Source organism: Phoxinus phoxinus (genome assembly GCF_949152265.1).
Source record: "Phoxinus phoxinus genome assembly, chromosome: 13".
Classification (NCBI taxonomy): domain Eukaryota; kingdom Metazoa; phylum Chordata; class Actinopteri; order Cypriniformes; family Leuciscidae; genus Phoxinus; species Phoxinus phoxinus.
Genome location: NC_136888.1, coordinates 10,131,774 through 10,157,448, shown reverse-complemented (window position 1 = coordinate 10,157,448; position 25,675 = coordinate 10,131,774). Strand labels below are relative to the sequence as shown.

At 37.0% G+C, this 25,675-nt stretch overlaps 3 protein-coding genes across 8 annotated transcripts in view; 2 read left to right on the top strand and 1 right to left on the bottom strand.

Annotated features, from left to right (window-relative positions):
• Positions 1 to 12,478, top strand: part of sash1b (SAM and SH3 domain containing 1b) — a 105,943-nt gene extending 93,465 nt beyond the window's left edge. For all 5 annotated transcript variants that reach the window (XM_079633667.1, XM_079633668.1, XM_079633670.1 and 2 more), the window contains 10 exons: positions 441 to 515; positions 646 to 789; positions 1,263 to 1,395; positions 2,896 to 3,065; positions 3,145 to 3,354; positions 6,211 to 6,361; positions 6,939 to 7,070; positions 9,349 to 10,055; positions 11,080 to 11,211; positions 11,635 to 12,478. In XM_079633667.1, the coding sequence (XP_079489793.1) occupies positions 441 to 515; positions 646 to 789; positions 1,263 to 1,395; positions 2,896 to 3,065; positions 3,145 to 3,354; positions 6,211 to 6,361; positions 6,939 to 7,070; positions 9,349 to 10,055; positions 11,080 to 11,211; positions 11,635 to 11,676 (1,896 nt within the window). In that variant the 3' untranslated portion in view covers positions 11,677 to 12,478. The remainder of the gene's footprint in view (positions 1 to 440; positions 516 to 645; positions 790 to 1,262; positions 1,396 to 2,895; positions 3,066 to 3,144; positions 3,355 to 6,210; positions 6,362 to 6,938; positions 7,071 to 9,348; positions 10,056 to 11,079; positions 11,212 to 11,634) is intronic.
• A 734-nt stretch (positions 12,479 to 13,212) lies between these two features.
• On the top strand, positions 13,213 to 21,756 carry LOC307009794 (uronyl 2-sulfotransferase). Its single transcript, XM_079633881.1, has 8 exons — positions 13,213 to 13,738; positions 14,706 to 14,743; positions 14,895 to 15,050; positions 15,268 to 15,347; positions 18,521 to 18,674; positions 19,369 to 19,466; positions 19,609 to 19,766; positions 21,080 to 21,756. Exons 1-8 carry the CDS (start codon positions 13,519 to 13,521, stop codon positions 21,349 to 21,351), a joined length of 1,176 nt encoding a protein of 391 aa, XP_079490007.1. The 5' UTR covers positions 13,213 to 13,518; the 3' UTR covers positions 21,352 to 21,756.
• Positions 21,757 to 21,903: 147 nt separating this feature from the next.
• ddo (D-aspartate oxidase) lies at positions 21,904 to 25,667 on the bottom strand. 2 transcript variants are annotated; one of them, XM_079633882.1, is made up of 5 exons: positions 25,416 to 25,667; positions 23,981 to 24,174; positions 23,758 to 23,866; positions 23,498 to 23,674; positions 21,904 to 22,643 (listed from the first exon to the last, which is right to left on the bottom strand). In XM_079633882.1, exons 2-5 carry the CDS (start codon positions 24,150 to 24,152, stop codon positions 22,085 to 22,087), a joined length of 1,017 nt encoding a protein of 338 aa, XP_079490008.1. In that variant the 5' UTR covers positions 24,153 to 24,174; positions 25,416 to 25,667; the 3' UTR covers positions 21,904 to 22,084. The 2 variants fall into 2 exon arrangements, with proteins under 2 accessions (XP_079490008.1, XP_079490009.1); XM_079633883.1 differs by having other exon boundaries at positions 23,981 to 24,164.
• Positions 25,668 to 25,675: the final 8 nt, after the last annotated feature.

Sequence of the window (25,675 nt, the reverse complement as noted above, 5' to 3'; positions counted from 1 at the left end):
ATATTAATTTCACCTTTTACGTTGAATTACTGAAATAAATGAACTTTTGCACGATATTCTAATTTTTCGAGTTTCACCTGTACATTTATTTGTCAAAGGGGGATGTCAAGCTCCAAAATGGCACAAAACAATTTATTTGTATATATGTATATTAGGTTTTATTTGATTTATTATATTTTATATTATTATATTTTCCATGTATTTAAGCTTTAAGTGACTTTAAGCTCCAAAATATAAAAAATATTTAAAAAAAACTTTCAGGCTGGGAAAAAAATGTCAGGCTCCAAAAATGACAAAAAATATATAGATATTTTTATGTGAAGAATAGATGTAATTTAAGCCATTACTCACTGAAAATGTTACTCGTATGTCAAGATTTAAATGTAAAGATATAACTTGAGCCAGATTTCTCTTTTCGAACTCTATTCTTTGTGTGACAGAGGACCTGTAGCTTTGGAGGATTTGATCTCACAAGCCGATCTGTGTACATGGGCAACAGCAGCTTTGACCCCACAGTAAGCACACATTGGAAAACTGCAAAATAATCATCAAATCTATTCCAAAAATCTATTCAGCTTCTTGAATGCCGTTTTTATAATTTTAGAAGATTTTGAAGTTGTGCATTCTGTCATGTCTGTCTTGCAGAATGAAAACGGCAATATCAGCATGAGAGACGCATCCAGATCTCCAACACCTTCCCGTATCTCTCTGGGGAAGAAGGTGAAATCTGTTAAAGAGACCATGAGGAAACGCATATCCAAGAAATATAACCCCCCTCCATCAGAGCAGGTGATTGTGTGCTGAGGATTCATGCATAATGCAGATTACTGAAGTAACAATTTTAGCAATTCCAATATAGCAAATCTGTCTTTTTTGTTGAAGCAGAACGCAGTTTGGCCTTAAAAAGGCCAGGGAGTTTTGTGTTTGCCATGATGCTAGGGTGTTTGGGCTAGTTACTAAATGATTGTCAAAGTGTTTGTCATTTTTTTTATCTAGCAAGCAAAATCCATGAAGTCTGCTTGCATAAACACTAAAACCTAGGCTTAGGAAGTTGTTCAGATATCTTACTCCAATATGAGCAACAGTAATAGTGATGCTTTGACTTGGCAAACACCATTTATCTTGGAACCAAATTACTCTAGAGTCATTCAGTAGTGGTCAGCACCTGTAGGATTTGCTTTCGTTCATACAGCTTGATTTCTGTGTATCTAGCGCCCTCTGTTGGCCATGGTATTGATTTCAGTGTGTTGTGTTTGACTCAGTCGAGCCCCAGCAGAGCTCCCAGCAGCCCTCAGTCTCCTCGCACCGACACAGACTCTCTGGAGAAACCCAAACTCAAGGCTGGAGGATCAGTGGAGAGTTTGAGGAGCTCCCTCAGCGGCCAGAGCTCCATGAGTAAGTGTGTGTGTGCGTGCGTGCGTGCGTGCGTGCGTGCGTGCGTGCGTGTGTGTGTGTGTGTGTGTGTGTGTGTGTGGAAATGCTTCACTATACTTGTTCAAGGCACATTTGTGAAAGTTTCAGATAAAATAAACAAATAGACGTTATAATATTAAACCTTATTAAAGTATATAAATGTACAAAATATAAAAATATAATATAAAAGCCAAATAGGAAACAATGATCATCCCCGAGTTCATAAATGGCCATTCTATGTTTTTATGTATTATGTTTTCATTCAAATATTAAAAAGCCAAAAGGTGTCTGTATAATATATAAGTATAATACAGAGTTGTTATTGCCAAGTAAAACTATTTAAAAAAAGAAATTTAAGTACTAAAATGACTAAAACTGAAATAAAAATAATAAAAAATTATTCATGAAAAAAAAACATAACAAAGTTACGGAAAAATTACGAATAAAAGATATGTATAATAAAGTGGTGTTATTGTTAACTAAAACTATAAAAAAAACTAACTTAAATAAAATCTATTTCAATTAAAATACTTTCTAAAATTACTAAAACAGAAATGAAAATAAACTAAAGCTAGATGGTAAAAATAAAAAATAAATAAACAAATTCAAAGGACAAAAGCACATAACAAAATTACTAAATATTATGAATAATAGATGTCTAATACTGTGTTGTTTTTGTTTACTAAAACTAAAGCTATTGAAAACAGTTTTCATAACAAAACGAAAAATTATAAATTTTGCCTTGGCAAAAAACTGAAATAAAAGTAAAATGAGTAGAAATAAAACTGTTTAATATATAATTATATATGTTTATATATATTATATATAAAATATATAATTTAATATAAATAGAAAAATAAAGAATAATACAAATTACACATTTTTATCTAAGATTAAAATCAAAACTGAAATACAAAATCTATTTCAAAATATTATAAAATAATACATACAGTATTATATACTAATAGTATATAATCAATACTAAAACAACAGAAAATGTATAAAAGAATACAGTATAATGAATACTGAATATATAATGAGAGTATATAACCATAGAATATAACAGAGTAGATTAATAGATAATATACAAGCCTGCTGGTCATCATGCTAAATAAACCTGACAGGGTGAAGTTATAATTGATGCTATAATTTAATTATTTTGTGAAAATGACTTGCTGACTGTATATTATTTTACTTATTACACATCTGCTTATCGAATAAACTGACATGAAATATAGATTTTTTTTTTTTTTTTTTTTGAGAAGAAATTGAAATGAATAGTTTTATAGTCTAGTGACTTTAAAGTCTTGTTATAGTCTAGTACAGAATTGACCAGAAATGGATATTTATTCAAAACCAGGAAAAAAATACCCTTATGGTATCAGATGATACTCTGAAATGGTACTAAAAGATTACCGTATTAATATACCACGATATTTACGCAGTAAGTAGACGTGTTTAAAGCATTAGTTGTTTTCGCAGGCGGTCAGACGGTCAGCACCACAGATTCGTCCACCAGCAACCGAGAGAGTGTGAAATCAGAAGACGGCGATGAAGACGAGCTGCCGTACAGAGGACCGTTCTGTGGCCGCGCTCTCGTACACACGGACTTCACGCCGAGCCCGTACGACACCGACTCCCTCAAACTCAAGGTCACACACTGCTTTCTCATAAAGAAATCCACCGTCCGCTTGCTTTGCTCTGCATCTAAAGCGTGCGCTTGCCTTGCAGAGAGGAGACGTGATCGACGTCATCAGTAAGCCACCCATGGGCACGTGGATGGGGCTGCTGAATAACAAGGTGGGCACATTTAAGTTCATCTACGTGGAGACGCTGAACGAGGAAGAGGAGAAACCCAAACGCAGTGTGAAGAAGAGGAGGAAGAGCCATCCTCCCAAGCCGACCTCTGTAGAGGAGCTTCTGGAGCGCATCAATCTCAAAGTAATGTCTCTTTAAACTACAAAAGCACAATAATGCTCCATTCAGTGCCTTACTACGGAGCCCCTTAAGGGACAGTGTGAAGACACAAAAATATGAGATGGAAGGAAATATTATTTGGTAATGCTGTTGCGCTCGCTCACAGAGAACACACTTGTTTTTGCTTGCGAACACAAAAGTTTTTGCGAGGGAACACAAAAGCAATGATTTATTCCATCTCATATTTCAGTAACACTTTACAATAAGGTCTCATTTGTTAACATTAGTTAATGTATTTAACATGAACTAACTATGAGCAATACATTTGTTACAGTATTTATTAATATTTGTCAACGTTAGTTTATAAAAATGCAGTTGTTCATTGTTTGTTAGTTCACAGTGCATTCACTAATGTTGACAAATATAACTTTTGATTTTAATAATGTATTATTAATTGTAAATTATTAATAAATGCTGTAGAAGTGCAGTTCATTATTAATTAATGTTACCTAATGTAGTTATGCAGTGTTATTTTAGTACCATTTATACACCATTATAGTATATAAATATATACTATATAATTGATATAGTATATATATTGAATTGGCTTTTATTTTATACATTCAGGTTTCATTTTAATTTGTTACATTTTTAGTAAGTTATATTCTCATGACATTTTTTATTAGTCAATTTGTTACATACTTTAGTAATTTTGTTAAATGCTTTTGTCATTTTTATTAGTTTTGTCATCATATTTATTATTTATTTTTATCTCAGTTGTCGTTTTAGTTCAGTTTTAGTTTTTTATTTATTTTATTTCCAGTTAGTAAGTTTAGTGCTAAACGAAACTTAAACTAAAATTAAGTTATTCATCTGCTATTCATCTGCACATTTTCAACTTTCTTTAGTGTGTAATGTTGCTGTTTGAGCAAGAAAGCTCTGTAAAGTTACAAAGCACAAAGTCACAAACTAATAAATAGTTATTCATTATTTCAGCACACACAGTTTCTGAACTCCCTGAAATCCCTCGTTTGTAGTCTCTTTCCAGGAATGAACACGTCACAATATTCCTTATTTAAATAATTCCCACCCGAAACATATGCAAAATAAAGGAGTTGGGCCTGGTTGAGTTAGTAGTGTGTTGAAACCATAGACTGTAAAAAAAAATATGGACGTAGTGTCCGTGGCGTCACCCGTAGGTTTCTGAAGAGCATTTTTGAAGCCTAAAGTGGGCGGAGCCGGCAGTCGCCATCTTGGCACTCCCGGCGGGGCGTGGGTGGAGCTGAGGAGTCTGGTTGCTGAAACCACGCCCACCTAGCTGGACGTGATCGAGTTAGCTCAGGCTTAGGAGCTAATGCTATATGCTACTGGCAGTACCAAGTCTGCGACTGCACAGGGCCTCTTTATAAAGTGACAGTTGATGATGTAAATCCAATAGTTAAAAGTTCCTGTTCTTGTCCTTCAAAATATTATAATAGTAAAAAGACATAGCTACAAGTGAGACTATGTATCGTGATTACTAACTGTACTATTGTACTAACTGTACTATTCTGATAACTGTACTATTCTGCTAGTTGAAAATGTATTATGCAGTAACTTACTACATGTTATATTGTAAGAGCTATTATTACTCTGAGCGTGTGTGTGACAGTGATTTATGTGAGTCACTTTTTTTACAGTCTATGGTCAGTGCAGTCTATGGCATCGCTCGTCAAGTTCATAGAGAGCTTTATTCAGTCCATTTTAAATTCTGATTTTGGCCGCCTCTCAACTGTAACGGGTGTATTCAATTATATGAAATAATCCCGAAAAAAAGCACGAACACGGCAGAGATGGCAAGCTGGTTTTAGCTGAGGTGACGTGGTGGCTAACAGACAGCAGACAAGCGGCTAGTAGTGACAGCAGCGGCAATCCACCTGTCACTCAAGTGGCCACGCCCTTAATTATGCAGAACTTTAAGGCTTAATATAATTTAAACAAATGAGTTATAAAATAATTCACCCCCCTCACAGTTTTCATGAAGGGCACAATGAGCTATATAGACCAAAACAAATGTTTTTCTCTGTTTCTGGTTGAAACTCGTGGTTATGGTAAGGGGCGTGACATCTCCCAAACACGCTCGAAACTGTTGACCAATCACAGCACACTGGATCAGCCAACCAATCACAGCACATTCCACTTTTTAGAGGGAGGGGCTTAACGGGTGCGTCTCCAAAGAGCATTATACCATGGTCTGGGTGAATACTCGATTCTGATTGGCTGCAGGGTGTCCGTTAAAAAGTGATGGAGGACACCTAGTAAAGTAGTTCTGGTGAAACTGCCTGTTTACCATTCAAAATTAATAAATAAATGCACTGCCTACAACAGCTGTGAGTAACCATAGCAACAGGCAGTTGAAAACAATGAGTTTTTGAACCTGAAAGGTTCTACAAGCTGAGCGGACTATAAATATCTCCGGTTGCTAAATAAACCGTCAGGCAAGTTATTATTTGTAAAAACTAGATTTAGCCTAATTAAAATATAAACTAATGTTTTAAAAATGTTTTATTTGGCAAGTGACCATGGTATAAGCGGGTTAATGCCCTCCGAGGTGTCCATTGTCAGGTTTTAATGGAACCTAACCTGACAATGGACACCTCGGAGGGCATTAACCCTTACTCATTAGCCAACTATGGTCGCAAGTTCTGTTTTATTGTGTTGATAACGCTGGAACTCGCGACCATAGTTGGACTTCATAGCATAGACTTCAGGAAACACTCAACAATGCTGCAACAATGTGTTTTTTGAACATTCAAGCGTGAAAACATTATAGTAGACCAAAAGGGTATAATAGTTTTAGTTCTAATACACAATAATAACCCTGGTTCATCGTCCTGCTAGGAGCACATGCCCACGTTCCTGTTTAACGGCTATGAGGATCTGGACACGTTTAAGCTGTTGGAGGAGGAAGATCTGGACGAGCTGAACATCAGAGATCCTCAGCATAGAGCCGTCCTGCTCACCGCCGTGGAGCTTCTGCAGGAGTGTGACAGTGAGAGACCGCCCGCTAACACACACACGCACGCATTAGGTGCGTTTACATGGAGCGTTGCATTCCGATTACAATTGGTTTAAAAAGTCCAATCCGAATGAAAATGCTCCATGTAAACACCTTAATTGGAATAAAAATACCCAAACCGACTGAAAGGAGTGTGATAAACCTTTTCTACTCCGTTCGATAGGACATCTAAACACCTGATCGGATTGAAAACCGAAACTGGAAAGTTTTGTGCATGTACAACACAAAATACATAGAAAATGTATTACATAAAATTGCAATTTAAGCGTATGATTTGGTTTGTCATTAAAAAATTTTTTTGTTTTTACTTCGCTATGAATGCATCATAAAGCATGTAAATGCATTTATATGAACTATATGCATTGCAAATATTTATTATAGGCCATATCCAACATTCAATTTCATACAATATGTAACAGCAAAAGCTTATAATGTGAAAAATAATGTTCAGTCATTCCAAAATAATCAAATCGAACCAGATTCCGACCAAATTTCGACTTCATGAGCATCACATCTTTTAGTAAAGAACTAAAATTGTGTTTTTGTTCAGGTAACAGTGACCCGGAGCGCGAGGGATCGTCTGGAGGCTCTCAAGAGAAGCTTCTGTCCGAGGGCAGCGTCCCGCCGGGAGACTCTCCTCGAGACTCGGGCTGTTACGAGAGCAACGAGAACCTGGAGAACGGTAATGACAGCCTTCCTCACCTGTGACTCTCCAGCCCTCCTCTTCCTCCTGTCTCTGATCTCTGCATGCTCCAGCTTTCACTCCTCTCTCCGCTGTGAGGACGACTTCTGCTTTCATTCCCAGCATTCAGCGGACCAGAGCATCTCTCATCCACAGCATCAGTTACTCGTGACGTGACTTTGCATTCCCATTTCCATTCGAGAACCGAGTTTCTACCGTGTTTGCGTGATTTGCTGAATTTGAGTGAAGAAGTTTGGTCCTGAATCGATATTATTCACTGTTACAGCTTGAAGTTCTGATCACATAAATGTTCAGTATCATTTGCTTTGGTTTAGACGGACAAAAGAATACTAGTCATAACATGCTCATGTTAATAGCCCTTGTGAAGAGTTGACTGTCATTTTTTTTTTTTTTTTTTTTGCTTGTTGCTGTTTGTGGGTGTATATTTTTCTAGTAAAAATACTATGATGTTGCACAATATCTTTAAATGTGCCTAAAAATCATTTGTGATATGCAAACGTATGAGACTAAAGCAGATATATTTACAAAACAAAACAAAGTCTATACATCTTGCTCCACAGGTAGAGACGAGAGATACAATCATAGCTGCGATGACATCAACATGTCTTGAGATTTTCAGTCTTAAATAAAGAGTGACGCTCAGGAAAACATGTCCCGGTCACATTTCACCCCAAAATCAACTTGGAGAAATACAAACTTAAAAAAGAAAACGCCTGTTTTAAGCCAATTTTTCGTTTCTCGTATATATTAAACACATTTTCCCCTCAGATTTATGTTTACATAAATGCTAAATGACTATTTAAAAGGAAAATTCTCATTACAGTTTTTGTGATAACTATTATTTTTAGTGGTACTTGTCATTATTATAATACACTGTTTTTTAATTTTTTATTAGCTCATTTAAAGCAGTACACTACAACCGTGTTAATACTTTAATGCATTAATACTCATTTTTATAATATTATTTAATACTAACATAAAAAATAATAGGAATTCAATAAAAATATTAATTTAAATTGACTAAAATTATTAATAATATTGTCATATTATGGATTATATTAATAGTAGGTTTAATCGGATATAATAATATTAGATTATTAATTAGTTCATTATTTTTGCATTACATTAATATTGATATTTTTTGTACAGTTTGAGGGTGTGTTTAGTAATGACAATCTCACAGTGCAAGTTCATAATGGAGTGATCGTTTTTGTTAAGCAAAATGTAACTTTTTATTTATTTCTTTGATTTTGGGATTACATATGACCCGGAAATGTTCTGAAGATTTTGTAAGATTCATCCACAAAATGTCTTACATGTTCTTTTGCAACTGTGGCTAAAAAAAAAGCGTACATGGATCCGACTGAGACTCTGAGCTGTGTGTGTGTGCGTGCGTGTGTGCGTGCATGCGTGTGTGTGGCTGACCGAAGGAGAGGTGTGTGTGTGTGTCACTGACCGAATGAGAGGTGTCAGTCAATGTCATTATACAGAAGCTATGGAATAAAATACTCTATGATCTCTTCATCTGAATCGCCTGCTTATTCCTGTCTGCTCCTTTCCTTTTCCATCCAGTACATTCTGTTCACTCTTAAACTATATATTTCATCTCTATATGCACAACAACTCAGTTTCTCTCTGCATGATCTTTTCCGTCAGCAGATCTGTCGGATCTTCAAGTAAAAATGCTGCTCTTTAAAAGATTTGTTTAATGTTTTTTAAAGAAGTCTCTTATGCGCACCAAGACTGCATTTATTTGATCAAAAATAGAGTAATATTGTGAAATATTAATACACATTTTCTATTGAAATATATTTTAAAGTGTAATGTATTCCTGTGATGCCAAGCTGAATTTCCAGCATCATTACTCCAGTCTTTAGTGTCACATGATTCTTCAGAAATCATTCCAATATGCTGCTCAAGAAACATTTCTCATTGTTATCAATGTTGAAAACAGTTTTTTTTTTCTGAATGAATTGAAAGTTAAAAAGAACAGCATATTTGAAAAATACATATTTTGTAACATTATAAATCTTAACTGTAACTTTTGATCAATTTAATGCATCCTTGCTGAATAAAAGTACCGGTATTAATTAATATTATTATTTTTAACTGTACTTTCCCTAAACTTTTGAATGGTAGTGTATGATAAAAAAAAAAAAAAAGTTCCTGTTGTGTTGTTTCGAACTCGAATGACTTATTTTAACTGTGTGTTGTTGTCATGTTGAATCACATCTTCTTCACGTGAATCTTCTTGTAGGAAAGGGCAAAAAGACGTCTCATTTAAGCAGGTCCTCATCAGGCTTTGAGTCCAGCCATCTCTCCTCCCCTGAGTTTCCCGTCCCACCCCTCTGCCATTCCAGCAGGTTGAGCCCAAAAACCAGTCCAGACCGTCCACTTCCACTGCAGGTCGACTCCATGCAGGATCTTCATCTGGGAAGGAACCACTACATCCTCAGAGGAAAACACCTGAGTCGCAGTTGCGGCGCCCTGGATCATCAGTCTACTCAAACTGAGCTGTTGAAGCGATACTTCTCAGTAGAGGAACTTCATCTGCACAGAAGAAGTACTGAGGAGAACTCAAGTCAAGTACAGGACAATGTTGAGTCTGAAGAGATTGTATATGGAGCTCAGCCGTCCTCGAGCGTTTCAGTGGTGGAGTATGAAGAGGTTCCTGTAGATGATCGTCCTCCGAGCACACAGCGCATGAAACCACCAATTCCCCCAAAACCTCTTCCACTGCCGTCATTGAAGAGCAGGGACACTGGCGTCGGGAGGAATGAGGTTTCAACAAGCACATCATCTAAGACGAACTCTGGCCAGGAACTTACCAGGAACTCCAAGTCACTCATTTACAGACCGGCCAAGAAAGTTAATTCTGGGAAAATGGCCAACCTGGAGAGTTTAGTGGAGGAAAAGTTATGCTCTGATGGCATCAACCTCACAGATGAGCCATATTCTGACAAGGTATCGTTTTAATTTCTGACTTGATTAATGTTATATATTACAGATGATGTCTTTGCGGAGAACCCTCTGGTGTTTTTCGGTAATTTAGACTGAAAAGTAATGCATTTTGAATTTTTCGATTCTCCGATGATTTTTTTTGTCGATAAAAAAATGATATTTGTATTCTTTTAAACTAAAGCAAAGACTATAGATATAGAAAGAAGGTTCACTCATATTACTCAAGGGGGTAATCCATCCGCCTGAAACTGAAGCTTCCCCGGGCGCCGCCATTGGCTAACAAGCCATCACCTGCTGTTAGCATTCCATTGACTACCATTCATTTTGGCGTCACTTTGACAGCGAATAACTTTACATCTGAGGCTTTTAAAGACTCCATTTGTCCATTATTTATTTCTAAAGAAACACGACAATGTATATAAGGCTCCATTACCTTGTACCTTAAGTAATGGCCCTGTAGAAGCAGTTTTTGTAAAAATAGGCTAACGATTGCGCCATAACCACTCGACTCTCTGTCGCACATTCGAGAAATTACCGTATAGACAGGCGGAGAAGCTCGCAAGCAATCGGGGGGACGTGGAGGCATAAAGTCAAGAGAGAAGCCCATAGAGAGTGATAAAGTTGAAAAACTAGCTCATGGACAGTTAATACTCACGCTCTCTGTCTCTGCGAGATTCGGAAGGGAATGATTCAGATTTCTCTCGGCACAGCTACTAGAAGACTTACAACTGTCAGACACGTTGCTCACGTCACCAAGCTCAGTTCAAAACAGGGACTTTTCTTTGACTAAAGTTGTAGCTATCTCATAATCTTGTTAAGGGCTTGTCAATGTAGGCGTCTGTTGTCGTGGCAGTCTTCTGTATTTTGTTGCTGTTCCATCTATTTAGTTTCTATTGTGACACAATGGCCTTGGCTAGTGTTGCCACCTTGTGGAATAACTGATTAGTGCAAAACAAATTCTGTGCGCATGTGCGATCTGCGCATACACATTACTATAGTTTATTGATCTCTCTTGTCTTTCTTTCAGCATGGCCGTTACGGAGTGCCTTTCTCTCTGATCCAGAGATATTCTGAAGATCTGGACAAACCTTTGGGTGACATTGCCATTCTGATTGATCAGGCAAGAGTCCGACGACTTCTAAAGCAGCATCGTACAGCAGTGAGTGTCCCGTCCCGACGCCATACAGCATGTTGGGTGTCAACGGACCCTTTTCACATTTCTGGGGTTCTCCGAAGCGGAAATCGTCATAGTAAACTTTTAGAGTGGTGAACGGGAGACATCAGCAAATGTCATTTTTTGCACTAATAGCAAAAGGAAAAATCCATGATAGTGTTTCCATGGCTCTCCAAGAGGGAAAAATATTGAGAGAAATATTGAAATTTGCCGTCACTCCCTCAGCCATTGTATTAGAAACACCCTTGCAGTCATGTTCATTTGGTAATATAACACCAAAGTTTAGTGTTATAAATGAAAATATGGAAACCTTTACTAGATTTGTGATAACTGTGTAAACGCTTCAGCACTGTCTGTGAAAAGGGTCCGTTACAGATTCTGACTTTGACTTTCTTTCGTATGTCACAGATCCCGTTGAGAGGATTGTCAGAGATATGTGTGATCCCTTGAGCACTTCTGGACAACATCGTACTGATTCCTGAACCATGGGAGAAGCTTAGGATAACACCAGCGGATCGATTATTAATCCAGCTGACTCCTGAAGTTTAAAGATCATGAATCATTGACTCTCCGTGGAATTTGACATGCTTTTGGTTTACCTGAAAGTTTTTTTTTTTCTAATTAAAATGTCTCTTTACCGGTCCTTTTAGGCTTGAGACAGCACAGTAGAAACTGAAGTAGTCTGACATTTATTTGTGGTGTCATTTGAAACCTCCACTAGTGATCACTGAAGAATGATTTGTTTTGAGTCAAATTGAATCTGTTATGATCAAAAGGCACCAGTACCAAATTTTAAACAACTCTTTAGGAGTTTGTGGAAACCATAGATGTTGCCTTTGAAAATGTATATAATAGTTCATCTGAGTGAAACCTACTTTTGCTGTCATTTGTTTTGGATAGATCATCATTATGTTAATGTTTTATTTTAATAGAAGCAGTTTTTATACTATTTTGTTATCTGCCCAAACTAAAAAAAGCATGTTCCCTGTAAACTGCATTGTCTTATATTTTGAGTAATGTTCATATTGATTTCGAAACATATTTATTTCCTGCTGTAATATAGGACTTATTTGGTGATTTTTGCTTGTAAAAATTTACATAGGCTACATATTTTAATCAATTACGTTCTGTTACGGGGTAAAGAAGGGTTCTGTTCTGTTATGGGCTAATGCAAGTTGGTGTGAATGAACTGAATATTTGTAAATGTATTTTCAGAGATGTGTTTAAAAACTAATAAAGCTTTTGATTCGTTAAAAACTTTGATTCGTTATATATATACATGCATATATATATGCAGCATTTATGCACTTGATTTTACATCAACTTCTAAGAATTGGCATAGACCTGTTGGAAATGTAAGTTGTGTAATATAGTAGGCTATGTAAATAGAGTTGGGGGTACTCAAACTCAAACTTGTCGCACTCGAGTGAATTTGTAGACTGACTTAGACATTTTTATACTTTTTCGAGTACAGTCAAGTCCGTGGCACTAGAGGACACAATATAGTATTATTCAGTAATGAAACAAAACGACTGACTTTGTGTTTGTGTTCACTGAGCGCATGGCAAACATTAGAGTCACCATGCGCAGAATTCGTTTACCTTGTGGGGACATTGGTTTTTCTCCCCATGAGGAAAACAGCTTATAAATCCTAATGAAAATGTAAAAATTCAGGAAGTTTTCTGTGATTTGAAGGTTAGATTTTTTGAGGAGATTGGTTCGTGTGGGGAGCACACTTTTTTTTTTTTTTTTTTTTTAATAAAAAATGTTGTTCTGGTCTATGAGTCTCTCTTACTGTTATATTTTTCCAATGAAGGCATTACAAAGGAAAACTATTTCAGGTGTTATTCATTGCACATTTTTAATTCTTTTTATATACCGGTATACATTTTGCGAACTTATTTGGTAGTCAGAAGTGGTTGGGAGGGGGATAGCCAGATTTTCTTTTTTTATGTTTAAAAGGCGCGTGGCCACAAACGTTTGAGAACCACCGGGTTAGGGGATCCCAACCACCGGGTTAATTATTTTTGTTGTAGCAATTCACCTTCTGGGACTCCTCCACTCGGCACGCCCCGACCTGCAGCTAAACTAACCCTGTCTCGAATGAGGGTCCAGTCACAGTGGGACACACACCTGCAGGTAAAACACCGCCACAACATCATGATAGGTTTACAGAGAAAATCTGACCTGAGCACATGTATGGAGTATATTCAGACCGAAATGATATCGGTGTGTTGATACAGATCATCAGATGGATGAGTAAAATTTTCTCTGGATTTCCATCATAATAATATGATGACTTTTCGAAATCCTCCCTCTCATAAACTCTTGACCGGTTACATGCGCGCGAGGAGCCGGAAGGAGAACTGGCTCGCGGTGGTTCTGCTCCGAGTCTCGCGCCGGGATTTGAGCTTCTGTCTGACCGCTCTCCTCATATTCTGTCTGGGGTCTGTGTTATATCAGTTCAACGGAGGAGCACCAAAAATCCTGCTGGATGTGGGATATTATATAGGTAAGACCTCAAACATATCAGAAGGCATGGGGTTAGTTGTCTCAATGAAGAAGACTTATTAGGGCAATAGCCGACAGTAACACACGAGACAGCTTTCCCCAACCTGAGATTTACTCTAAGAAAATTACTCTTGTCCTGAGTTAATAGCTAATTGAATGCACTAATATTCATTTATTGTTTTGTTCACTTGTTTATTCAAGAGTTATAAGTGAGATTAGAATTTAAATATCCTAGTTTAAAGATTTGAACTACTGTCAGTGTTTTAACAAATAAAACGGTAAACAAGCTTAGTGTAATTGAATTTTGACTCAAAACCTCATAAATACCCTCATCAGAAAAACTTCTAAAACCGATGACATCTTTTTTAAAGAACTTTTATTATATAATAAGCATTAGGCTCTAACAGTAACAGTTCAGTTGTTGCTTCCACTGAAATATGAATATAAACAGTTTCATGACATTTGTAACTAATTGAATGTTCCTAATGGTTCAGATCAATGGCATCAGTCAAGGTTCATAAAGAGCAGACTGTCAAAGTTTCCTGTCTCAACTATGAGTCCATAAACTCACAGTGTTGTTCTTGGCTCGTGAGACCCACAGTGAATTCCACAGGAGTCAGGCATGTTAACTGGGTGATATGAGGCCTTTCATTGTGCGGGACTCCTCATTCACTCGTCCTACAATGACAGCAGTCACCAAAACTGACAGCTGGATTGAAGGGTGGAATAACCTGTGGATTCCCAAAGCAAAAATACCCATTTAAAAGATATCACTTCCATTGCACCATGCAAGTTTTAAACTGTACAAATATTATACACATTTAACTTAAGAAATGTGAGATTATCAGTTATGATTATCGGGTGGACTGAACATTTGGACACATATGTATCACACAGCTATTTGTAATGTTCAGCATGCACAAATATATGCACAGATACATTTTTGATTATTATTTTTAACTTTTTAGGGAGATTTTCTGGTGGCCATGGACCTTTAGCACCCAGAGTAAGAGCACTGCATGTCATATACTACAAGATTTGAGTGCTTGAATCTCATTTGTTACTATCTTAATATCTTACACAATTGTGGCAAATCCATTTTCATTTCACAATAATGCAAGATTGTTCTGAAGCGAGAGTTTTTTTCTCTGTTGCAGGCTTTACCTTTCCCAAGTCAGGTTGTGTATAACAGGGTTGGTAAGTGTGGAAGTCGCACTATAGTTTTGTTGCTGCGCATGTTGGCGGACAGACATCAGTTCACTCTCATCTCCTCTGATATTCACAACAAGACCAGACTCACCAAACGAGAACAGGTAAATAAATACAATGCTGCAAATGATGAAGAGATGACTAGCTAATTGTGTCTGATTGGCCAGTGAAGTTGATACCTAAAAATGTGAATGTTTCTTTTTTTCTGCATGTTACATTAGTTGCCATTTCATTATTTCATCATTATTATTCCAGTGTATTTCAGACACCATTGAACCATCAATGGTTAATTTTAACTGTTCTCCTTTCATTCCCATGTAGGAAAATCTAATTAGAAACATCAGCACAACTCCTCAGCCATTTCTTTACACCCGACATGTGCATTTTCTCAACTTTAGCAGGTATTCCTTTTATTATTATTTATTATTATTTAGGTAAATTGATGCTTCTTTTATATAAGGTAATGTACAGTGCAGTCATTATTAACTTTGGTGAAATGACTGTACCTGCATTAGCTCACTTACGACTACTTATCAATGTAGTTGAAAATGAAAATTCTGTCATCATTTACTCACCCTCATGTTGTTCCAAACCTGTATGAATTTCTTTCTTCTGCTGAACACAAAATAAGATATTTTGAAGAATATGGGTCACCAAACTTCAATAGTAGGAAAGAAAGTACTATGGAAGCCAATGGGGTCCATCAACTGTCTGGTTACCAACATTCTTCGAAATATCTATTCAACTTAATAACTCTAGGGTGAGTAAATGATGACAGAATTTTCATTTTTGGGTGAAGTATCCCCTTTAAGACAATATTGGTTTGAATTTTACCTGTATATTATCCTAAAGCTTCCGCTAAGACAAAAATACAACGTACTAAACAATCAGTCTGAATCTGCAACAATATTGTGGTAATATTAACACTAAAGTCATCTGAGGTCATTTTCACGACAGTTGATAAACAAGACTCAAGATTGGGCCATTCTCGTTCGCATAACGCATAAGACCTGAAACACTGAAACAAAAAATTAAGGAGTTGCACTTGTGAGTATAAAGAGAATACATACATTTATTTAAATTGGGGAAAAAAAATAGTTTTAAGAATCACCTTTTCCTCAGTTCAGTAGGGGTGTCCGATTCTGCATTTTCCGCAGTCTACTCCGATTCCTGACTCGCACTGTAGAGTCAACTTTATTTGCTCCATTACATGATTGCCATCATTATTACAAGTCAAGTCAAGTCACCTTTATTTACATACCGCTTTATACAATACAGATTGTTTCAATGCAGCTTTACAGTGATAACAGGCTGGTGTTTAGCTGAAGTCAGTTCAGTGTTGATTCAGTTTTGTTGTAAAGATCATCAATTATTAAATTAGTTAATTTCATCTATAAAACAGTTCTGCAAAAAAATGTGTCGTCCAACTCAGTTCAGTTCCCATACAACAGTGCCAGTACAGTCAGATCAGTAATATTGTTTAATTACCTTTCTTCTGTTGAGCAGAAAAGAAGATATTTTGAATAATGTTGATAACCCGAAAGTTGACTTCAATAGTATTTTTTTTTCCTACTATGGAAATCAATGGCTACCGTCAACTGTACATTCTTTAAAATATTTTCTTTTGTGTTCAACAGAAGAATGAAACTCATAGGGTGACAACTTGAGGGTGAGTAAATGATGACAATTTGAATTTTTGGGTGAACTGAATTTTTTTTTTTTAGGTCGACTCCCCATCACTACACTTCAGTGTACTGGTTACTCGAGAACTGTTGTAACCGTTAACCGACTCTTGACTCGTCAGAGAATTGCTATCAGTGAGAACTACTGCCACCGGATCAGTTATATTTCCAATACGTTTGATTTGTTATACTTTATGCTTTACAGCAAAATACATCAGAAACATACATTTTGCCCCTTTATGAAATCGTCGGAAGACAGTTCTCAGCATGTCGGAAATAGCTAAAAGACTGTTCTGAGTTCAGTGGACCGTTGGACTAACTGGAGCGCTGAATGTGTTGGCAAAAATCAGCATCATGGGATCATATACTCTGGGATATTGGCTCATTTTGAGTCAAAGTGACTGTCAGGCATGTCCGAAAGTGAGTTTTCATTGAGTACCTTGTAGATCTGTGCTGATTTGATTCAATTTGGTGAACTAGTTCAAAATATTTTTATTTTTTTTGTTGCAAACTAGACATCACTAGGCAAGTCAAGTTTAATTACACTGAACAAAATTATAAACGCTACACTTATTGCATTATTATTGCAGTTATCACCAATACTATTATGATACTGTTATCTTCTCTGTGTAAACTACAAAAATGCTAATTTATGAAAATGGTGACGTTATGCCTATTACGTGTTCAGTCTATACTGTAAGCGCGTAGTGTTTCTTTATAAAGTGTTTCTTCATAGTTGAGCATGTGAGCCTTTCAAAGTATACTCCTTTGGCCGTGAGCCATGATTTCGGAGTTAATCGCGTAAAATCCAATTTATCATTGTGCCAGAAAAACAGGAAGCACAAGCTTTTGTGTCAGGTTGTTACATTGTAATAGCCTGGGTTTCCCCATACTGCCGTTGCGCAGCGCGATTTTATTAACGCTGAAAGGCAGTCTGGATACCATGGACCAGATTTTCGCCTCATCTAGGGAACCAATCACAGAACGGGGAGGGAGCAGCAAGACGATGACGACATCTATGCGACACAACTAAGCAGTTTGTTTATATCTATGGATTCAACATGGCAGCAGACGCGAAGCTACATTTTGATGCAGCCTTAGATATTGTTCTAAGTATATAAAAATATCTTACCCATCGTCTTCTTCCTTGTCTAATTTCTGTCGCTCTACATACGTCGTCTGGTATAATGGAAACGATTGGCTATGAGCTACGTCCAGGCGCATTTGATAGACATTCTTAGCACCCAATAAACGGCGCCGGGCATTCGTAAACCACGCCTCAAATACGAGAAAATGTACATGTGGTTCCCAGACCCAAGTCTCAACGAGAATTGGGTCTGGCGTTAGCCAGGCTAACATTGTAATGCTATTATGGTAGAATTGTGTATTTACGACCCGCAGGAGACTGATGTGAGATCCACCAATCAGAGTAGTTCCCGAATCTCAATCAGTTTTTTGATTGGATAATTCAAATGGAGAACATCCTGTGTTTTTCCGTGGGTGCATAAGACCTCGGCGAATATTAGGAAATATCTGACTATTTCAGAAAGCTGTGTAAAGGCCCGTTCACACCACGAAGGAAAACTATAACGATAACTATATTGGCATCTACACCAACGCAGCGTGCGCTGCAGTTTTTGTCGTTTAGACCTCTTTAGAACAGGATGGATTCTGATTGGCTGTCGATGTCTTTCTAAAAAGTGATTCCAACAATATCGTTCCTCTGTGTCATTATCATTATAGTTGCGACGTGGACTCTGCTATTTTTTAAAATCTAGAACGATTTGTAAAAGTACATCTTTATTGTTATCCTCCTTGGTGTGAACGGGCCTTAATTAACAGAGATAAAACTATGGATATTTGAATATGATTCCTCTCTCTACTGTAATCAGGTTTAGGACGGATGAGCCCGCACACATCAACATCATCAGAGATCCGATCAACCGATTCTTATCCAATTATTTCTTCCGGCGGTTCGGCGACTGGAGAGGAGAAGAGAATCACGTCGTACGAACCCCTGCGATGAAAGACGACGAAAGATACTTAGTAAGAGCTTGAAAAACAAACGTGTAGTAGTTGGAGAAACAGAACTGAGTGAATGAGCATTGAATGAACTATTACTGTCATAAATGAAGTCTGTAGCTCTGTGTGATACACATGAATGCCTCCTTCACAACTCAGCAGGCAGCGTTTATGAACATGGTTTACTCAGTCTATATTTAGTGTGAGGTGGTGCTGGTTTTCCTGTCACTCATTAGTGTGACGTGTGGTAATCGTTTACAGGCAGCGTATGTACATGCAGTATGACATCACCGTGGGAAACACAACTAGACTTTTACAGTTTCTCTAAAGATACCAATGCAATCATATTCATTACATACGGTATCCATGATTTCTGTTCAAATAGTCATTTTCATTTGTTCATTTTCTGCAACTTTCCCTGGAATGTTCTGGATCTGTTTGCATAGCAGCAGGAAATAGCCAGGCGTGGGTCTTTGGTTGGAGACTTAGATGAATGACCCCATAGTTCAGACCCCTTGTGGATGAATATATAAACAAACGACTGTTCTCAGAGCTTCAGTTCCAGATCGACAACTAAATCCGTTTAACAGCACTGATGTAACTGACTGAAATGTTTCTGTTGGCTCTTTGACAGATTGCTTTTGTTCTTCTTTTGTAAGTTGCTTTGACTAAAAGTGTCTGTTAAATGCATAAATGTCAATGTTCTTCTGGACCAAAGGACATCAGCACATGCATCTTGGAAAGCTACCCAGAATGCTCCAATCCCCGGCTCTTCTACATTATCCCATATTTCTGTGGGCAGCATCCTCAGTGCAGGTGACATTTATATCCAGACGTTACTGCTACTGTACATCTTTTGTGATTCGTTTTTAATGGTTCCAGCCTTTTTTATCAACTCTGAATCAATAGATGCCCATGAGTGATCACTGGAACTGATCAATAATCTGTAATGACCTAGAGAGCCGGGTTCGTGGGCGCTGGAAATGGCCAAGCAGAACGTCCTGGATCATTACCTGCTGGTAGGGGTGTTGGAGGAACTTCAGGATGTGTTGCTTCTGCTGGAGAGACTCCTTCCACACTTCTTCTCTGACGTCTTGAACATCTACAAAAGTCCAGGTAAGACCTTTCATATACGTTTGCATAATGATTTGACAGGTCACCTTTTTTTTTTATTGCCACCATTTTAATAACCTTTTTGCACCATTTAATTAATGTAATTATTTAATGCATGGCAGCATCAGAAATGTATAAGTACAAATAAAAAATACATATGAATTAATACAATATATTACTTTAATTAATATAATTTATATATAATTTGATATTAATTATATAATTGTATAAAAATAAATAATACATGAAATTACTTAGAAATACAAAAAGTATTTAAATAAATGTTGTATTTTTTTATAATAAATAATAAACTTAATATTAAAAAATATACCGGTAATGATATATCTCAGAGATGTAGTTAAATACAGACCTCCAAGACCAATCACAGCAAAATCCAGTGTTGGAGTTAATGAGATAATGAAGTGATTTATCCATTGAAGATTGGACATTAGTGATGAACACCTGCTGTTAAAAAGCAGAATCACTGAAGTCAAGTCACCTTTATTTATATAGCGCTTTTTACAATACAGATTGTATCAAAGCAGCTTCACAGTGACTGAAGGAAAGAGAAACACAAGAACTATAAGTGACTTCCAGCCACAGCCTTGGGCCCGATACACACCGTATGATTTTGGGCTGTCCCAGAAGAAAGATGACCAATCGTGAGATCGGAGATGATTTCACCATCATCGAGTCCATCTGGGAAGCTACAGTGCTGTGAAAAGTTTTAGGCACTTGTGTAAAAATGCTGTGAAGTGAGGATGCTTTCAAAAATAATATCTTAAATAGATTTTATTTATCAATGAACTAACTAAATCAAATCAGTATTCGGTGTGACCACCCTTTGCGTTTAAAACAGCTTTTGTCAGAGGTACACTTGCACTTCTTAGGTAACTTTGCTTTTACAGTAGGCTTCTTCAAGCATTGTCGCAGTTCTTCTGAATTTAGTCTGTCCCGGTTTTTTCCTGTTTCTTCATGCAATCACAGACGGACTCGATGATGGTGAGATCAGATCATACCATCTGCTGTCAGACTTCTTGTGCATACAAAAATCTCACTGGATTATTACAATTAATGGCAAAAGGAATGTTTGGCTTATATTTCCTACTGACACACTACAGCAAAGATTATAAATAACTGTCTGAAAACCATTTTGTTTTGGGTGAAAATACTAATAATGTCTGCCTAAGTCTTTTGCACATTAGTGTATATCAGCCGTGTAGTCCGCTATATTCTTTTAAGTTTAAAAAACTGCATGTATTTTCAATGTACAGTAGACTTATTAAAACTAATGTATGTATCTCTACTGGGTTCAGAATACAGGAAGCTGGGGAACATGACGGGCACCGTCCACAAACAGACTCCTAATCTCGAGGCCCTGCAGGTGCTTTATCAGCGCATGGAGTACGAGTACAAGTTCTACAACTTTGTCAAAGCTGAGTTCCACCTCACCAAGAGGAAGATCGGTCTGAGAACAGGCCCACAACCCTCCAGACGTTATTCTAGTGTGCTTCAGAGGAAGGACCTACAGGGGGAACTGGAGGAAGAGGAACCAGAAGACTCACTCGACTGGACCGAACAGACCTGAGATCAGATAATCTAACATAATCAATCAGGTGGCGCTATTGAACCATACAACTGGATAATGCTTGAAAATTATCTGGAGATCTAATGTTTTATCTGTAAAAAAAACAATTACACAAAATGATGTCATCAGTATTCTTAGATGTTTTGATATTTAACATTTTTTAATAATTTGTTCCTTTTTATGATTCTTTGAACCATTTTTAATCATATCGGTCACATTGTAACTGTAAATGAATTTAGAGATAATTTGATATGCTTATGAAGAGTACTTATGTTTTGTGGGAAATAAGACACTTGACAGCATTAATGGTAAGACAATATTCTTCATAAAAATATTAAGTGTCACACTGACAATTTGTTCATGTATAGTTAAAACTTATTAAAGGTGAAGTTTGAATGGTACAGATAAAGACGATTTTCAAACACACACAAAACTGGCATATAAAAAATAGATTTTAACATCGAAAAATTTACACATTTTATCTTCAAGATGAAATACATTTGACCTCCTTATTGATAAAAACATCCTACAAACTGATGAAATGAGTAATACAGAAATTATTAATCATTTTGTAAAATATTTTAGATGTCAAATTACATCAGATTTATCTATTATTAACATGTAAGTGCTAATTCTCATGCACAAATGCAAAGATATCAGTATGAAAATCATATCACACATGGATATCAGTATGAAGTCTAAAACTTCAATATAAGTGTAAGACACATGAGATTTACAGTCTGGCTAGAGGTGGTTTTTCGTACAGACTCTGTCTCAGCAGATCGAGCGCGTCCAGTGCCGTCCCCCAGCTCAGAGTAACACCACAGCCTCCATGACCGTAGTTGTGCACCAGAGGCACCTGGCGGCCCCGCACAGGCAGATATTCGCGCTCCACCCGCAGGTTAGCCCTGCCTGGCCGCAGTCCCACCCACTCCCCCGTCACCTGACCCGCTCGCAGGGACGGTTCCAGTCGACCGCAGCGCTCCAGGATCCCCTCGCTGTCCTCTTTATCCACCTCCATACGCCAGTCGCCCGTCTGCCGTGTGCCTCCAATGGAGACGTACCTCATTCCAGGGTAGATGTAGGTCTTGCCATCTCCATCTCTTATGAAGTTCTTCAGCCAAGGAGCGTTAACCTTCAACATTTGCCCTCGAACTGGATAGACCTTCTCATCATCCACCAAAAAACGCGAGCCGACGCCTGAGCAGTTAATGATGGCATCGTAATTCAGAGCCAGTTTGTGAAGATCAGTCACCTTTTCATGAAGGATCTGACCTCCAGCTGCTCTAAATCTATTGGGAAATATAGATGAACACTACTGATTTATTTAGTATACACTTAATATTGCCCTTGTAGTCTAATATTTGTTTTAAAAATGGACCCTTTTCACATTTCTGGGGTTTTCAGATGCATCATAGTTGGGTAAACTTCTATAATTTTCCATTTAATCTTCTACGGTTTGTCATGTTTGCGTTCCCAAGAAAAAATACATGACAGCTTTTCTATGACTTTCCAAAACAGGAGAAAAATATTGACATAAAAGAGAAAGATGCCTATTAGAAACACTCACACGGCAGTGTTAAAGGCCTTGAAACACGCAGCATTATTCAATGTGTTGACGTCATTACCACTGAAAAAGACAGGGTGGGACATTGAACAGCTCCTCCCCTTTTTTTAAATAGCCAATAGCGTTTTGTTTATATCACAGCGGCAGTTTCTTTCTACTCTCTAACCGTTTCTCCTCCTAATCTCCTCCAAATCACTTTAAAATATAGCATTCTGTGCAGAATTCAACTGGGTCCGTGGGATACATATTTTCTGAGGATATGATATATGTATCATATGTGCTATCGTGTCTCAGGACCGGAGAAGACAGTGTGTGTGCTGTGGCGGTTCACGTGACGCTAACATTCGCACCAATAGAAAGCATATTTATAGATTTTGATTTCATGTGGACTTTAAACAGTTTTCTGTAATTTAATGCCAATGTAATATTACACAAAGTATAGTGTTATAAATGTACATCATTAAAAAAAAGAAATGTAAATAAAAAAACTTTGCTAGATGTACGATGTTAATAAGAGAACTTGTCATTACAGTCTGTGAAAAGGGTCCATTATATAAATTATATTAAACTTTTTAGTACCTTTTTTCCAGCCATGGCAAATAGCTCAGACATTCACACTTTAATGTGGTGAACGCTTGTCCAAACTTATGATTAGGGAAACGCTTCATTTCCTGATCCGTCATGTTTCTGAATCCAAATACCAAATCTGCCCAGTAGGGCTTTTTGTCGCAGGGCACATCCTTGAAAATATGGTACCTAAGAGGGTGCAATGTTGAGATTATGATAAATGCAAACCACATCAATACATTATCTTTTTAGTGTGATCACTAGGGTTTTACCCAGAGCTCAAGTACACGCCAGCTTCTCCGGCTTGTGGGGAGTCTGCGATGGCCAGCAGATGATCGAATGACTCCTTGAACCAACGCCGTTGCCGTTCAAGAGGGATGTCTAGTAAAAGAGTTCAATAATAATCAATTTGACCGTTTTTACATAGACGGGCCTAAAAAAATAAAAAGGCATAATCCCAAACACACGATACAATGGCAAATGTGTTCATCTCACCAGGAAACTCAGTGGCTAGGAGGATTCCAGCCGCTCCATCACTGGTGGTGTCGGGCGAGAACTTCTCAGCAACAACAGTTACAGAACAGTGTGGAAGCGTCTCAGCGATACACACAGCCGTGGATAAACCCACCACACCTGCTCCGACCACCAGCACTTTCACACGCTGCATCTCTCAGCTCAACTACAAGAAGCTTTAGTGAGCAAATAAACATCTCTGCATATTGATCTGTGATTACTGCAATTATTATCATTTAGGCCCGGTTTCACAGACAGGGCTTAGATTAAGCCAGGATTAGGCTTTAGTTCAATAAGGACATTTAAGTATCTTTTATAAACGTGCCTTAGAAAAAAACATTACTGGTATGCATCTTGAGACAAAATATTTTATGATATGTCAGTGCAAGGTGCTTTCAGTTTAAAACAGCTCAAATATGCATTTTAGTCTGGAACAAGATATATGGGATAATTTAATTTAATTAAAATTAATTGTTTGACAGTCCTTATTGTTACTCAATATTGCATTTATTTACTTTAGTACAATTACAATACCTTATAAGACCCTGCCTGGTCAGAACGTCAATACATATTTACAAATTTAAAGCACAAAAAATTTATTTGATTGAGGTTTACAACATTTAAAAGCGGCCATCAAAATATACATTTTTATATACATTTTCACTGAAGAAGCTTGCTGATTTTATTGCCCTTCGGAATGTAGTTTTTCCTTCTGTTTTTAAAGCTAACCAAAAAATGGTTTACAATAAGGTTCATTAGTTAACATTAATTCATGAACTAACATGAGCAATACATTTGTAACTGTATTTGTTAATCTTTGTTAACGTTTGTTAATAATAAAAAATACAGCTGTTCATTGTTTGTTCATGTTAGTTCACAGTGCTTTAACTATGCTAACAAGATTTTAATAAAGTATTAGTAAATGTTGAAATTAACATTAACGAAGATTAATAAATGCATAAGTGCAGTTCATTATTACTTCATGCTAACTAATGTTAACTAATGAACCTTATTGTAAAGTGTTACCAAAAAAAAGTATTCACACAATACTTACTGAGACATTTACAACCATGCAAGACAACCATAAAATCAGATTTTGTGCCAACAAAGTCAATGAACAACAGACTGGTGTCCTACTTTACATGACTATTATACAAGTCTAAATATGTTTTTTTAAACGGTCTTAGTATTTAATAATACTTTTCATACAGCAACCATATAGAAACATATTTAGAAATCAGACCTACAGCTGCCATAGCAGTAATAATAAAGTTTAATACAGATTTAGTATGAAAATCTAAGGTTAAATATAACTGTAAAACGAAGAAGGACTAGTAATGGCAGATACTATTACAGTAGTTAAAATACATATCTTACAGCATGTTAAAGCAGGTGCACATTTCGATGACACACTTACCTCCAGCCTTCTGAGACTTGCGGTAACAAACACAACAGCCACACACCAGAGTCTGTGAATTATTACACACACTGGAACGAGACTGTTATGTTTGTCCTATTTAAAACGCATCATGGGAAATGGAGTTTCAGTTGTCTTATTTTGAGGGGATGCAGAAGCACAGAGATGCGAATATTTAACATACTAGTTAGTTATCAACTGGTTTTGACTGCTAACGGAATAACATTGTGTACAGTTATTTATATTCCTTGAGGTATAAA